Source organism: Achroia grisella, unplaced genomic scaffold (genome assembly GCF_030625045.1).
Source record: "Achroia grisella isolate CSIRO2021 unplaced genomic scaffold, CSIRO_AGI_Agris_v1 utg359, whole genome shotgun sequence".
NCBI classification, from domain to species: domain Eukaryota; kingdom Metazoa; phylum Arthropoda; class Insecta; order Lepidoptera; family Pyralidae; genus Achroia; species Achroia grisella.
Genome location: NW_026712817.1, coordinates 1,643,679 through 1,658,616, shown reverse-complemented (window position 1 = coordinate 1,658,616; position 14,938 = coordinate 1,643,679). Strand labels below are relative to the sequence as shown.

Below are 14,938 nucleotides of genomic sequence, written 5' to 3'. Positions count from 1 at the left end.
GTCTACTACAGATCCTTAATTGCATACTAGCCTTAGCTTTATACTTAAAGAGCATCATTTTTTTATACTACAAGGGTGGCAAACAAATACACAGCAGAATTAAGAGACAGCGGTACACACGCAGATGACTTTGTACAATGTTTTCATATGGTAATATCTTGAATAACGAATAGTTCAGAATTGCGTTTATTTCTGGCGATGCACTTACATATTCATAAATATTACAAAATATCCTCTGTATATGCCCGCAAAGATCGCGTTAACCTAATTCTATATCATCATCAAGATTGATGTACAACGAGCAGGGATAAAGAAACCTATATATGTACGAGTATACTACACTACGAATAGAAATAGAAATAATCCTTTATACTAAAGGTTACTGAATTAATTACACCCATATGGGAATATTTGTTTGGCACGTACATGACGCTAAGTAACTATGTACAATGTTTATAAAACAAGATTCTGTAACATTAACATCTACAAAACTAAATGACATGTGATTCCATTTACCGCGGTTGAGATACAAAATGTAGCAACTAATTGTACACGAATATACTCATGTTGCCAATTAATAACCGTTTCTATAGAGTACTAGATGATGCTCACGACTGCGTTTAAATAGAATTATATCTATTACTTGAGAAATTATTGAATCCCCCTATTTCCTTCCAATTATATTCCTGTTTCACCGCATTCCAATTATCAACTTTGCTTTGCTAAATTCCTATCTAGATATACATTTATAGATTAAAATTCCTTCAGTGTTTTAGGCGCGAAAATGTAACAGATAACTTTCGCAGTATGGCCGACAACTGTTCACACGTGCCGCAATTTCCTAATAGTAGTATATTTTTTGCAGCCCATAGGCTGTCGTATAACAAGTCCACTATGCCCATCACTGCCACTTCATAAATTCCTCTACAATTTATGATCCCGATCGCACTCAATAGGCCGATGTTCTTTGTACAAGTAGTCGAAGTAGGGTTGGCAATCACATTTATCTATTTCACATTTTGTTTTTAAAAAATATATACAAAACATAATAACAAATATCGTAATTCTTATTATTATTAATATTATAAATGCGAAAATTTCTAAGTATGAATGTTTGTTACTCTTTCACGCAAAAACTACTGAACGGATTTTGATAAATCATTACAGTAATATAGTTTATGCATCAGAATAACACATAGGCATATATTTTATTGAAATTTAACACGGGTGAAACCGCGGACACAGCTAGTACATACATGTATAATCCTTACACTAATCATAATTTTTCGTATGTCGGATGATTGTACGCCAAATCACTGCCACTATTTATTACATTATTGTTATCATATATAATAAATAATCACCTAATTTATATATGCCTAATAAATAAATGCATATTATGAATAGTAATAATTAACCTAGGCAAGCTATACAGCACAATCTAGTCTTGTGTTATGGGTACTAAATAACTGATTCAAGTATTTCAATACTTAAATACAGTTTTCTTGTAAATAAATAACACCCACACCAGAATATGTAATGTAAAAAGGTATAATGATTCAGAGTTATTTTATACATAATTTATAATTTTATAGTCTTGGTAACCCTATGTCAATGTAATCACATAAATATTTACTTACTGTTGCGTAATAGTGTATTAGAATATATTTCAGGTAAGTCTGTAACATGTGTTTACATTTTTAGTATAAAATATGGATTATTATACATATGATTTATAGATATTATAAACAACGCTGCTGTTCTAATAAAAGTAAACGATATTGAACTATGCTGACGTGTGATGAACTATGTACTAAAATTAAAGTAGATACATGATATAGGCAACGGTTACCACTTACCATGAGGCTGTCAGCTTGTTTGTTATTTACATAAAAAAAACTGTCTACTTTAAGAGAGCAATACGGAGATCACGTTATAAAGTGATAATCGTGATACCAATCATGTATGTATTTACAAAATATATTTCTATGTTCTCATCTATATCAGTTATCTAGTAACTATAACATAAGCTCTGTTTATCTTAGGACTAGATGGCGCTGTGCGGATTCAGAGATATCATTATTATACTTCAACTACAATTCATTGAACCATTGTTTCAGTTAGTCATATTGATAAGCTATACCTAGTCACGACAAAATGACGGCAGTCTACGACATACGCTGCTATTATGTTATTATCCTTACTGCCCTGTCATCTAGGACATGCTGGGTTTAACATTGTCAATTACCCCCTCCCTTCAACCCCTTTCACCATTATCAATAACCCTACTACATAGATAGGTATTATTTGAACCACCCTGTAATTCCTATCTCTGTCTATTAATCTTTTAACTATTCATATGAAATTGAAGCGTATTTTAGACGTTAGTTCAATTAATAAATAAAGAGACACTATTGGGGTTAAATACATTTAATAATTGCTTTAACAGGCTGCCTCATTATATATATTGTCCTCTAGGGTAGAAAAACACCGAGAACATCTTGCTAATTAAAAATATGTCATACGCCTTTAAAAATAGAGTACATAAAACAATTGTTACAATTTAAAAATCATTGAATAAAATAACTTCGAAAAAATCATGCGGGCTAGTTGTAAATTGAGTGCTTTACTTCTTATACTAAATACGAATACATACATAATAGTAGTCATGTAAATGTAATTTATAATTAAAACATTCTTTCAGTTGTCCTCCTCAGTGGTTTATTGTTTTAGCAAACCGCTCTACATCCGATGGTACGGGTTCGATTCTATTGTATATTTTTCTTTGTATTGAAAAGTATGGTTATTTGTATTGATCTGGGTATTTTCTGTGCATATAATATATGTATTTACAAAATATATATATATATATATATCAGTTGTTCTATAACATTATTTTAGTTGTCTATTCATACTTAATTTTATATGAAATATGAAAGTTTATCTATCTGTCTGTTACCTTCTTACGACTAAACGATGACAATGAATTTTGTAATGTAAGAATAGCTTGCATAACGAAAATGGACATCGGCTATCCTTTATCTAAAATAAAGAAGATGAAATCGCGAGTAACACCTAATACTTAATAGCATTCTAAAAAAAAGTATTACCTTTTTACTGATAAATCCCAGTTTCATTCACAAATCGACATGTACTTGAAATAATGTTTATAAAAATCTAATGAATTTTATAAAAGCATACGTATACGTTTTAATAAATGTCGATACTAGGAAAGCCACGTATGATGAATAAAAATATCGATATGAACTTGTAAAGTATTCAAACGGTGTCGCGGGGGAGGAAACAGCCATCACGGCGCGACGGTCCCTAACGAGACGGAATTAAATACGAATGTATTAGTCCCCGGTGTCTCTCCTTACACGTTTTAATAATTTTCCTTTATTCATCGTGCACGCTTTCTCAGAACGGGCCATTGCGAGTTGCGACACGGTTGTTGATTAGAATCGACTTGGACCGCTTTGCTTTCATGGTTTCCTTAGTATACTATTTCAATAGTTCTGGAAGATACATTCGTCACGTACCATTCAATTTCCCTATACTTCCATCAACGTCCCACAAAAATATATAAAACAAAAAAATTTATAGTCGCGTTAACTATTATAATTCTATTAAAAGGAAATCAGATACCGTCCTTTTTTATGTAATTCGAATAAATACTGAATGACCACAATATGAGAGACGCGATAAAAATATCAAAGAACTGAGAAGTTTTGGGGGAAGCAATAAATCCGCTTAATTAGTCAATTTTAGCTTTCTACTGAAAACTTTGATTGGAAATCCTTGTAGGTGTGATTAAGATTCCACTGGCGGTGCCGAGAGACTCAAGGAATGTCCAACACAGCTCATCTGGGAATACGTAAATCGTACGTGTCCGATATGATAGGTTGAGCTGTGTGAAAATTTATTGAATTTACCTACAGTGCTAACTTATTATTATTGTGCGGTTTTGTTACACTACACATTTAATTGTTAAATAATGAATGAAAAGTCAAAGAAAAATTAATGAGAAAAATATAAAATTTATTACTAAAATGCAGTTCATTAGTACACGTGCCGAGTTTGGTGACCGAAAGTGAATTGTTTTTGATAATGAATAATTAATACGTTATTAAATTAATGCTGACGGCGCATGAGTGCAAGATAAATCATTCAATAACATTATTGATATTATATGTTATGATTCATATGGTATAATTAAATTTTGTTATGTACACTTGACGAGTTTCTAATTGTGTTTAACACTATGACAGGCACTAGAAGTTTAAAATCTCGACTCCCGCTAAATCACACTCTAAAATTTATGAAATAAGAAAATATTCTTATCTAAAGTAGCTGTGACCGTATGGCGTCTATAGTAACAAAACAATGAATTCTAACAGTAGAAACCGATAACCTTTAGACAGAGTTCATGATAACTATGCAACTATTGGGCGTCATATGATCAATATGTGTATTATATTAGAAGATGGCTTACGACTACGGTTAATAATTTCAAATGAAATCATTTTCTTACTACACACGTTTTAGAATGATTTTTCATTGCTCGGATCTTAGACTTTTTATTTCTGTTTGACGGTCTCGGTGGTTTTAGTGGCTTACGGTTTAGCACAGAGGCTTACTTCCGATGGTCGCAAGGTCTATTCCTCGCGTGGTACGAATATTTGGTTCATGAATATGATTGTTTGTTTTGGTCTGGGTGTTTTCCCTGTATATTACGTATGTATTCACAAAAAAATCTATGTATTTATATTACTTGTCCAGTACCCACAACACAAGCTCTACTGAGCTTGGGACTAGATGGCGCTGTGTGAATTGTCCTGAGATATTATTATTATTATGATAATTTGATCCTAACAAATTGTATGCCATAATAATACGTAGCCTACCTTTTCACACACACTGCGACATGTCCCCTCCGCCTTGCTGCAGCACGCCGATATATCTGAAATGAAAAATAGGGTAATAAAGCATCACGAAAATATTTGTATATGAAAGCGTCAACGTAGATCGGCCGGACGGAACGGGAGACAACAGCTGGGTCCGGGCCACTATAAACTGGATATGACACTTACAGATGACTGTACGAAACTTTTTGATCTATTTCGTGCACCGTGCTACGTGTCAATTTACTGGATACTAGCGAGTCGCCCCGGCTTCGCATAGGTGCAATATTCTATATAATTTAAAGTTATAGAGTTAAGAATTTTAAGTAACCCCTGAACTAAAAGAAATTCTAAGTAATTGTACCTAAATACATCATGTCAGCTTTCAAACAGAAAAAAAAACAAGGAAACGTCATATCCGTAGTGTTATTTCTTTATATATAGGTTACCCCTTGCTATCAAATTTATCATATCAATTTAATATATTTAAAAAAATTGGGATGTGACCACAGAATAGAGAAACTATACGTTAAAAATTGCAATTCTAATATTATTATTACTTCGTACCTACTGTGCTGTTTATATACAATTATTATTGTATTATAAAGTTAATTTTTGATTGTCAGATAAACATTTAATCCGACACCTAATTCTACCCATACACGAAGGAGATTATAATAAAATAGTTAATTGTCAAATAAATTTTTACGAACCAGTTTAGCCATAGGAGATTTCGTTGAATATAAATTATAAGAAGTACATAGAGCGATAGGGGACAGTGTAACAATAATTACAGGTTTGTATCTGTGGTAATATACTATAAGAGTAGAGCTGTTGCAAAAGGTACTAATAAGGTACCTAGGTATACAGAGGCTAGAGTGACTAGTATTAGCTACTAGTACTAGCTGCAAGTAACGAAGTACCTTGTCGTTATTTCAGACTGATTGAATTATCTAGTTACTGCAGGTAACAAAATATTATAATACTATAAAATCAAACTACTATTTATGGTTTAAAAAAGAGAACAAGTATTTAGAACCTAAAAAATAACATCAGGGGTTGATAATAAAATTTAAATGGTAATCAACAGTATTTAATGTAATTATACTGTAGTACCGAGTACTACACGTTATAGTAACTAGTACATACGGGTACTCAATTTGTCGTTACTATTACAGCACTATTTTAAGAGAGCTTTTACTATAAAATATAACCCATTTCGCTAATGGCAGCTCTCTTGCGCATAAATCGAGTTATGCAAAATATGTAGCAACAAAGTACAGGTAGTAATTAATTTTCTCAGAACTTTATGAGATAGAAAGTCTAATTTAATAACTAATTATACAGTATTAGGCGTAGTAGATATACCGAACCGTAGCCAATTAATAGTAATGTTTATAAAATTTAATGTACAAGAAAATCAAGGAATAGAATGATAAAAATGATGAATAATTAAAATGAATAAATAAATTTCTTAATTATGTGTTTTGGAATTGACAAATGTAGAGATATACCGCCTACCTATATTTAGCTGAATTTCTCTCTCTCTCTTTTTCAATTAATTGAGCTGTCTACCAGAGCACAATATCTAATTAATTTCTAAATAGTACATATATGTATAAAATAATAATTCTTTAATAATAAACATAATACGTATAATAGATAATAGAATATATATTATACATTATAAAACAGTTTAGAATAAAAAATTAATAATTAAATTTGTAATAAAATAATGTTCAGTAATTTAGTTTTTTATGCAATATTAAAAAAAAAATAAGAAAAGTTTTTACTAATACAGGTTAAGTTTTTAATAATAATAGCTACAAATGTAAATTAAGTAATTAAGTAGTTACACAAACTACGCCAAGTTTTTTATCTTTATGTAACTTATGTGACACTGATGACTCATATTTGCTTAATATACTATAAAATATATCACAATCAAATAAACTTTTTATAAGGAAATGTACATAAAAGTATTATCTTTGTTTTTATAACGTAATAACCATGCAATAAAAAAAACGTAATAAGCAAAATGATATATATATGTATGTATGGATAAGCGTATTCAAAATAAGTACCTTGTGAGTTTGCAAACGCAAATGTAATTGCAGCGACTATTAGCCTGGCCTGCCATCTCCATCCGCCTTCCTTCCGCAGTCTGACTCCACCGCAATATTTATTATGTGCCATATTAATAACTCTTCACGCATTGTTCTTCTAATACACTGAAATAATAATATAATGTCTATAAGCACATTAAAGATTAGGAACAATCAATTTCCCTGTGATAATAATAATAGTAACCCTAGGACAATTAACACAGCGTCATTAGTCCCAAACAAGCAGAACCTGTTTTATGGGTACTATACAACTATCAGTTGTATAGTACCCATACCAAATATTGGAATACATTTTTTATAAACACATATGTAATATTCAAAGAAAAACCCAGCGCAATTCATACAATCACATTCATGAATACAAAAGAATTATACAGTGCGAGGAATCGAATCCGCGACCATCGGAAGTAAGGTACTGTTAGCACTCCACCTCACTTAACCGCTAGACCATCGAGGCCGATTCCTCGCATGGTACAGAGTACAGACATTTGTTTTTATGACTAAGATAGTTTGTATCAATCTGGGTGTTTTCTATGTACAATATGTATGTATTTTCAAAAAACTATATATTTGTACCTGTATTTTTATCTGTTATCTAATACCCACAACACAAGTTTTGCTTAGTTTGGGATTAAATGGAGCTGTGTGAATTGTCCTGAGATATTTTTGTTATATGTATGATATGACATTATATGCATGAATGTTTTTATGTTGACTGTGTTTAAATATATATATGTTGTAGTATATATACCATTATTACTTAATAAAAATAATTAAACCATAACAAATGCTATGACAATCAACTAGCTATATTTTTAAAAGCCGGCACGATAGATCTACAGTGGCGCAGCTTTATTATCCGTAAACACTTGTTCGCACTCGGCGTCCGAAGTTTGTGCAGAATCACAAGAGAGCCTGCCATTTAAATCAGCCAAACTGAAATAAAAATGCTTTATTGCCGCCTTGGTAGAACCGTAGTGCCAACTTCTGAACTTTTGTTGAATATATCTTTTAACTGACTTATGTATTTTCTACGTTTTCTCACATTATTAGACGCACTTATAAGATAATATTACATAATTAGAAATAATCAAATAATAAATAATGTGTATAGTTAGTTCATAGTTTTAAAACATAAATGTTGGACAATTAGCCGTTATAAATTTAAAAAAATCTTTAGCATCAACAACATTTTTCGTCAATCAAGGTACTTAGTCTCTCATTTTTTATACTCAATATTGAGAATAGATTTTTTAATCGCCATGTACAAAGTATTTTCTTAATATTTTTTTTTTTTTCAGTATTTTACTATTCATTTATTACTCAAGTAAATAAAAAATGTTTTGAAATATGAACTCTCTCATAAAACTATTTTGTAACCACTCTTAATACAGGCAGTTTAAGTATATGAATATTTACTCCTTTCTTTGTTTGTGTTTTCGTAGATTTTTAGATTTCGTAGCATATGTAGTAATGTTCTTCTTTAAGCCTAATCACTTAATATATTTAATTAGTTGAAATTCCCCCATAATTATATATAATATAATATAAAATATCATTATTAAAAAATTAAGCTATTTCACACCACTCTTGCAACAAAGTGTCATGCAGAGCCAAGTCTAGAATTCTAATGATATTTTATGACTATTCTATTCTATATGCGGTATCATTATGTACTTTTAAAGTGAATTACTAACAACATTCATATTTTTCTTAATTTGAACAATATTATATAGGTACATGCGTGGGAAGGCCTCCAGCAAGGTGGACCGACGATCTGGTCAAGATCGCTGGAAGACATTGGATGCGAGCAGCGCAGGACCGATCGTCGTGGAGATCTTTGGGGGAGGCCTATGTCCAGCAGTGGACGTCTTCCGGGCTGCGATGATGATGATGATGATATAGGTACATATATTCTGTGATTTTGGCGGTCTTTCCGGCTCTGCAGCCATATCACTAAATGGTGCTCCATTACCGATTTGCTCCGATTTCCGGTATCTAGGTTCTCTCCTCCAAAGCAATGGACAGGGCTATAAAGCATAGAATTAACGCAGGATGGATGAAGTGGCGGCAGGTTACGGCAACGACGTGTGACTCGCGTGTTCCTCTTAAGCTTAAGGGGAAAATTTACAAGACCATGATCCGGCCTGCTGTCTTGTATGGATCAGAGTGCTGGCCCGTAAAGGCGACGGATGAAAGACGACTGCATGCAACTGAAATGAGAATGTTGAGGTGGATGTGTGGTGTGACAAGAATGGATAAGTTAAAGAATGAATACATTAGAGGAAGTATGAAAGTGGCACCGGTGTCAGAGAGGTTGAAGAGTAATCGTCTATCATGGTATGGACACGTAATGCGTAGGAACGAGGATAATATTTTAAGAAAGATGTTACAAATGAATGTGGATGGTTATAAGGGCAGAGGAAGGCCAAAAAAGAGATGGATGGACTGTGTGAAAGATGATATGGTAAGAAAGGAAGTAAATAACGCGATGACTGCGAACAGGGATGAATGGAAGCGAAAAACATATTACGCCGACCCCAAATAAATGGGATAAGGATGAAGCAGATGATGATATATTGGTTTACATATATATATTAAATTAATATATTCTTAAATTAATATTTTATTTAGATACTTTATCTAGTTATATACTTTTTCGTAAATGTACGCTTTTTGTATTTGTTATTTATTGTACCTTCTTTTACTTGTTATACCTAAACTATATACATAAAAAAATATTATCAAATATCAATTCTCAACTCATGCGTTCTTGGGTATCTCTTGGGATTACCAATAATTGACCAATAAATTAAAAATGAATACTAAAAGTGTTATCTTATACGCTGTGTACCAGTTACAATGAGTAATCACTTCAATCGTACCTTGTCATCTTCTTTGTAGGTATAGACCTAATGTAGATGATAACCTAACTGCACTCTATATTTTCCACAACACACTTTTATTAAAACACAGCACTAAAACAATACGAAATCTTACTTATAATAAATATTCAAAATATATGTTTATAGAATATAATTAATGTAAAAAATTATTTTTGCGTAACACGAGTTCGCGGTTTTTGAATTAAGAACATTAGAAATAACCACATCAACGACCTCTCTCGCGCCAAATTGACGCGTTACTAAATAGACCGGCATAAATTCATTCAACTCCAGCCTCTACCCCTACTGTCCTTTTCTTTTCTATGCATAATAGTATAGTGTTTTCTCGTTTACTCGCTTCCGCCTGATGATGAACCCCATTGAGCTCGTTAGTCATTAATTAATTCTGCATAAGAAAATTACTTTTAATTTAAACTGTACACAGATGGGACAGATTCTAAGCGTCATATCAGGAACACTAGGGCCGTAAACTATTGGATTACATAAAAGCTACCCAATATTTACGTCTTATAGAATAGGTATAGGAAAGTTTATAAACGAAATATAGTTCCCCAGGCAAATCGTTTAAGTAATAATTTATCTGCTAACAATATTACGATAATTTTTTTATAGACGCATGCCTTTCTTCCGACGTTCACAGGTTCAATTCCTTGCACGATAAACATTTGTTTTGATGAGTAGGTACGATTATTTGTATTTATTTAGGCGTATATTATGTATGTACCTATTTAAGTATTTCTAATTCTATTACTTGTTTAGTAACTACTTACAGTATAAGCTTTGCTTAACTTGGAGTTAAATGCCACTGCTAACAAATACTAAATTGTCCTGGGTGATTATTAACAAGACAAAGAAAAGTTAAAGTTGAATGCTATTATTTTAATGTATAGATACATCTCATTTTGAAAATGTAACTAACAGGCAGACACTTTACTATTTACAATATTACTAAGAATTTAATTACCAATTCTTACAAACGCTTTAAATTTACAGAAACAACCCTCTTCTTCTTTTATTTATTGAGTACTAGCTATTCCCGTGGTTTCACCCACTTGAAATTTATAGCCTATATGTTATTTTGATGTATAAGCTATATTTCTATAAAGTTCGTGTCAAAATCGGTTCAGTAGTTTTTGCGTGAAAGAACAACAAAATAATATATATAGTGATAAGATTAAGAGTCATGTAATAGACATTTCTTAACAGTACGTAAAACCAGAACGTTACTCGTTCAGTTAAAAGGAACTAAATGCTTGTTAACGACGATCAGCTACCTGCCTGAGTCAAGTGCTCGAGACAAATGGACAGAAGATACACTTGAAACTCATTATAATGGCGCCCATATTAAAAAAAACTGACACGCCCAACTATACCACAGATAACAGAATATTACATCTATTTAACAATGTTTAACGTTGTAGAAAATATATACGTAAAGACCAAAACATTGATTGTTAGAATTTATGTTTGATTGCCTGTCAGTTTGTAAACGCTATCGGATACTTTTTCACTAATATGTTTTAATTTTCACTTAGGTAATATTGTGCTTGTTATATTGTAATCAGATTACATAAAATAAAGATATATGGATACGAAGTCGCGGATTCTACTACTTACCTACATGTTTTTATCTAAGTGGACTAGATGATAAGGTAACTTTATTTAATATAATTGTAACAAAAGTACTTACTCCTCAACAGAAGCATATAGTTTATATAGTTTATAGGTCATACTTAATTATTCATAATAATATAAATAAATTGTGGTTGTGGTGTATAAATTAGACTTTATGTACTTAGGTATTCTGTTGATATAGGTAGTATGATGTAGACAGCCAGTAATGTGTTACTGTTAATATTTATTAATAATGGAAGAAGATATTTAACCGAAGTACATATGATGTGTAAATATAACTAAAATAAAAATTATTAACAATTGTAAAACAGATTATGCATAATTATTTATAATTATCAAGGGACCGATACAGATGCGAATACCTACGCCTGTATTACAGCATAGTAGTTACAAAGCTGAAACAGGGCCGCCAAGGTACCTATAACTGCTTTTGCTATGCGTTGACAATGTGAAGATTTTACTTACACCGCGCTGCAACAGCATTGTCTAATTACGAGAAGTTCACCAAGACCAAATCCCTTTCCCTACTACCTGCCTCTTATGTACATATAGATACTATATTTATCCTTTGTAAATACTTCTAAAAATAAACATATATACTCGTAAATAGATGCGACTAGACTGAACATTTCAACTCCCGATTCATGACTCTTCTACTACCTAGGTACTGAAGAACGAACAATACGAAATATGTGTATCATCATAGCCACTGTATAGATAATAATCGTAATAAAAGAGTATAATGATCATCGATATTGAGGTTACATAAAAATAAAAAACTGAATCTAGAAAGTCTGAATGTACTTGATGGCCTCAGTGGTCTAGAGATTTAGCACACCACACCCGATGGTCGCGGGTTTGATTCCTCGCACGGTGCAAACAATTGTATTCATGAGCAAGATTGTTTGTATTATTGGTTTGGGTGTTTTCTATGTATATTTACAAAAAATGTATCTAAATATTTCTATCAGTTGTCTAGTACCCATAGCACAAACTTAGCGTTTTTAAGACCTAAATATATTATATTATTATTACATATGTCCGGCCGAAAGGGTCGGAAGAAACACTTTTAACTGAAGAAATTAGTACACGATAAAATATCAACATAGATACATAATTCTAGTCAGGTAGTAATTTCATTTATTTTTCTTTTTTTCATACCTGCTAACTTGACTAAAACTGTAATGCTAGGACTAACGTAGTACTATAATATTTCATGAATTCATATCGTCGATTAAATAGAAAAATGTCATTTTTCTAAATTAGAAGCTAGAGTTGCCTCCTTTTATATAAGTCAATTAAACTAACCACGCCGTCTTAATCATTATCTAAATACTTTTAAAACTTCTGTGTAAATTTTTGTTAAATTTTTAAAGAAGAAAATTATAATTTAAAAACTTTAAATGCTTGTCTTGTAAAAAATTTCATTTATAATAGTGCCCTTTTAACTATTTAACCGACGATATAATACTTCAGGAATTTTTCAACATCACGCGAAATTGAATACCATTTTCTCGTGATGTTGAAAAATTTCTGAAAACATAAAATACAGTCAAAGAAATGAGAACCTCCTTGTTAAAATCTATTGAACCTACCCTAGTTCCACGAATAAATTCACAAGGGGCGTACGAATAGAAATGGATACAGGCTTTCAATATATTGGCCTGAAGCTGACTATGAATAAGATCCTTTCACTCGAAAGCACGAAGTTAAGTAATAAGTTAAGTAGCCATGCGAAGTCCACGAGCAATTGTAGAACATCGGTTCAGAATCCAAGATTTTAATCCAAGATTTTTTTAATGGATTTTAGTGGAACCCAGTAGAGGTAGATAAAATAAACACGAGGTCAGGTCAGGTAACCCGTCGTGGCAAATTAACACGATGGTATCTTATCAGGAATTATATATGATATTTATCAGGAAGATATGGAAATTAGGGTGGTAAACTGATGGTACATCACCATATTAGAGTGGTAACCTGATATAGTACATTGCTAGCATTAGGGTTAGATATTAGTCCACATTACCATTTTCCCTTATTCTCGAACTAAGAGTGTGTAGCCATATTTTATTGGTCTCTGTTGGTCAATAATTATCCAGCCTTTCGTCCATTGTTATTTTCAGATAGTATCGAGAAAACGGAATAGATAATGTACCTCTCAATTTTTTTTATTCTATCAAAAAAGTGGTGTTCCTCCTCTCCTCCACTAACAGTACTTGGCGTCGGTAGTGGAAGACGACAGAATGCGAGATGAAGTCAAGTTAACCACTCTGGTTTCCAAAGGACCGCGTGTGAATCCGCCATGGTACGTTGCTAGCAATGGAGCCATTGGTTCGATTGGCGGATTTCCAAAGAGGGTGGGAGGTAGCAACCAATACGCGAATAAAGCGGCGTCGCCGACACAGGCCGTTTGGTCTGAACCTTATAATGAGGAAAGATGGAGAAATTTTTCTTATTCTTTTAGCCAAAAAGTATTAGTACTCGAATGAAATTTAATACTCAAATAGGTGTCCTGTTTGGCCTATTTCAACAGATATTATTCTTTTTGTCCAATTAGTGCCGACAGTAGGTACCTTATGATTTTTTTGTGAATCTATACGAGTATAAAATTCTCGTGTCAGTGTTAGTTACCATACTTCTACGAAACGGTTTAACCGATTTTGATGAAATTTTCAAGTTCATTATATTATCCATTTCATACCCCTGTGTTTTGGCTTTTAAAAATACATACAACATTTGACATATTTTAACCTTTCTACCATCAACCGCTAGTTTTTAACAGCAATATTTATAAGGCAAAACAACGTTTACCTTATAAATATTGTTATTACAAAATGAGACAATGAGACTGTTAGTTCATAAATATAATTCAATTTCATATCCAATTACAACTATACACTTATCTCCGATTAATTTTCATTAAGTGCAAGGTTTATACTTAAAACAATTAATCTTTTTCAATATCGTTTACCGGCTGTCCTGCTACTATAAGTTATTTTTATGCAAAAATATACAGCGAACCACATGCCGGGCGACATTGACGGATAGCCCACTCGACCAACTCAAATGAGGCAATACATAGTATCGCACGCACAATTTCCTGTTTTACAAAAAAAATCATATAAAAAATCTATGTCTAAATTTGTGGATACTATGGATACTATCCACAAAATATTTAGTGTGAGAATTTAATTTATAAAAATAAAAAAGCGTTACGGTAAAGTAAAGCAAACGACAGAAAACGTTGTATAAATTCTACTTATAAACATTATAAAGAAAATAAAAATCTATTTAAACTTATTTTATTTATTTATTGCTCTCGGTAGTCTAACAGTTTAGCATATCGCCTTACGAGTACTACTACCGG

General features: G+C 32.0%; 1 protein-coding gene across 1 annotated transcript in view; it reads right to left on the bottom strand.

The window, feature by feature from the left end:
* LOC131843946 (reversion-inducing cysteine-rich protein with Kazal motifs) overlaps positions 1-10,093 on the bottom strand; it is a 34,376-nt gene extending 24,283 nt beyond the window's left edge. The window contains exons 1-3 of the mRNA XM_059192732.1: positions 9,916-10,093; positions 6,989-7,135; positions 4,908-4,963 (exon numbers count right to left, since the gene is read on the bottom strand). Coding sequence (XP_059048715.1) covers positions 4,908-4,963; positions 6,989-7,100 — 168 coding nt within the window. The 5' untranslated portion in view covers positions 7,101-7,135; positions 9,916-10,093. The remainder of the gene's footprint in view (positions 1-4,907; positions 4,964-6,988; positions 7,136-9,915) is intronic.
* Between the last annotated feature and the right edge of the window lie 4,845 nt (positions 10,094-14,938).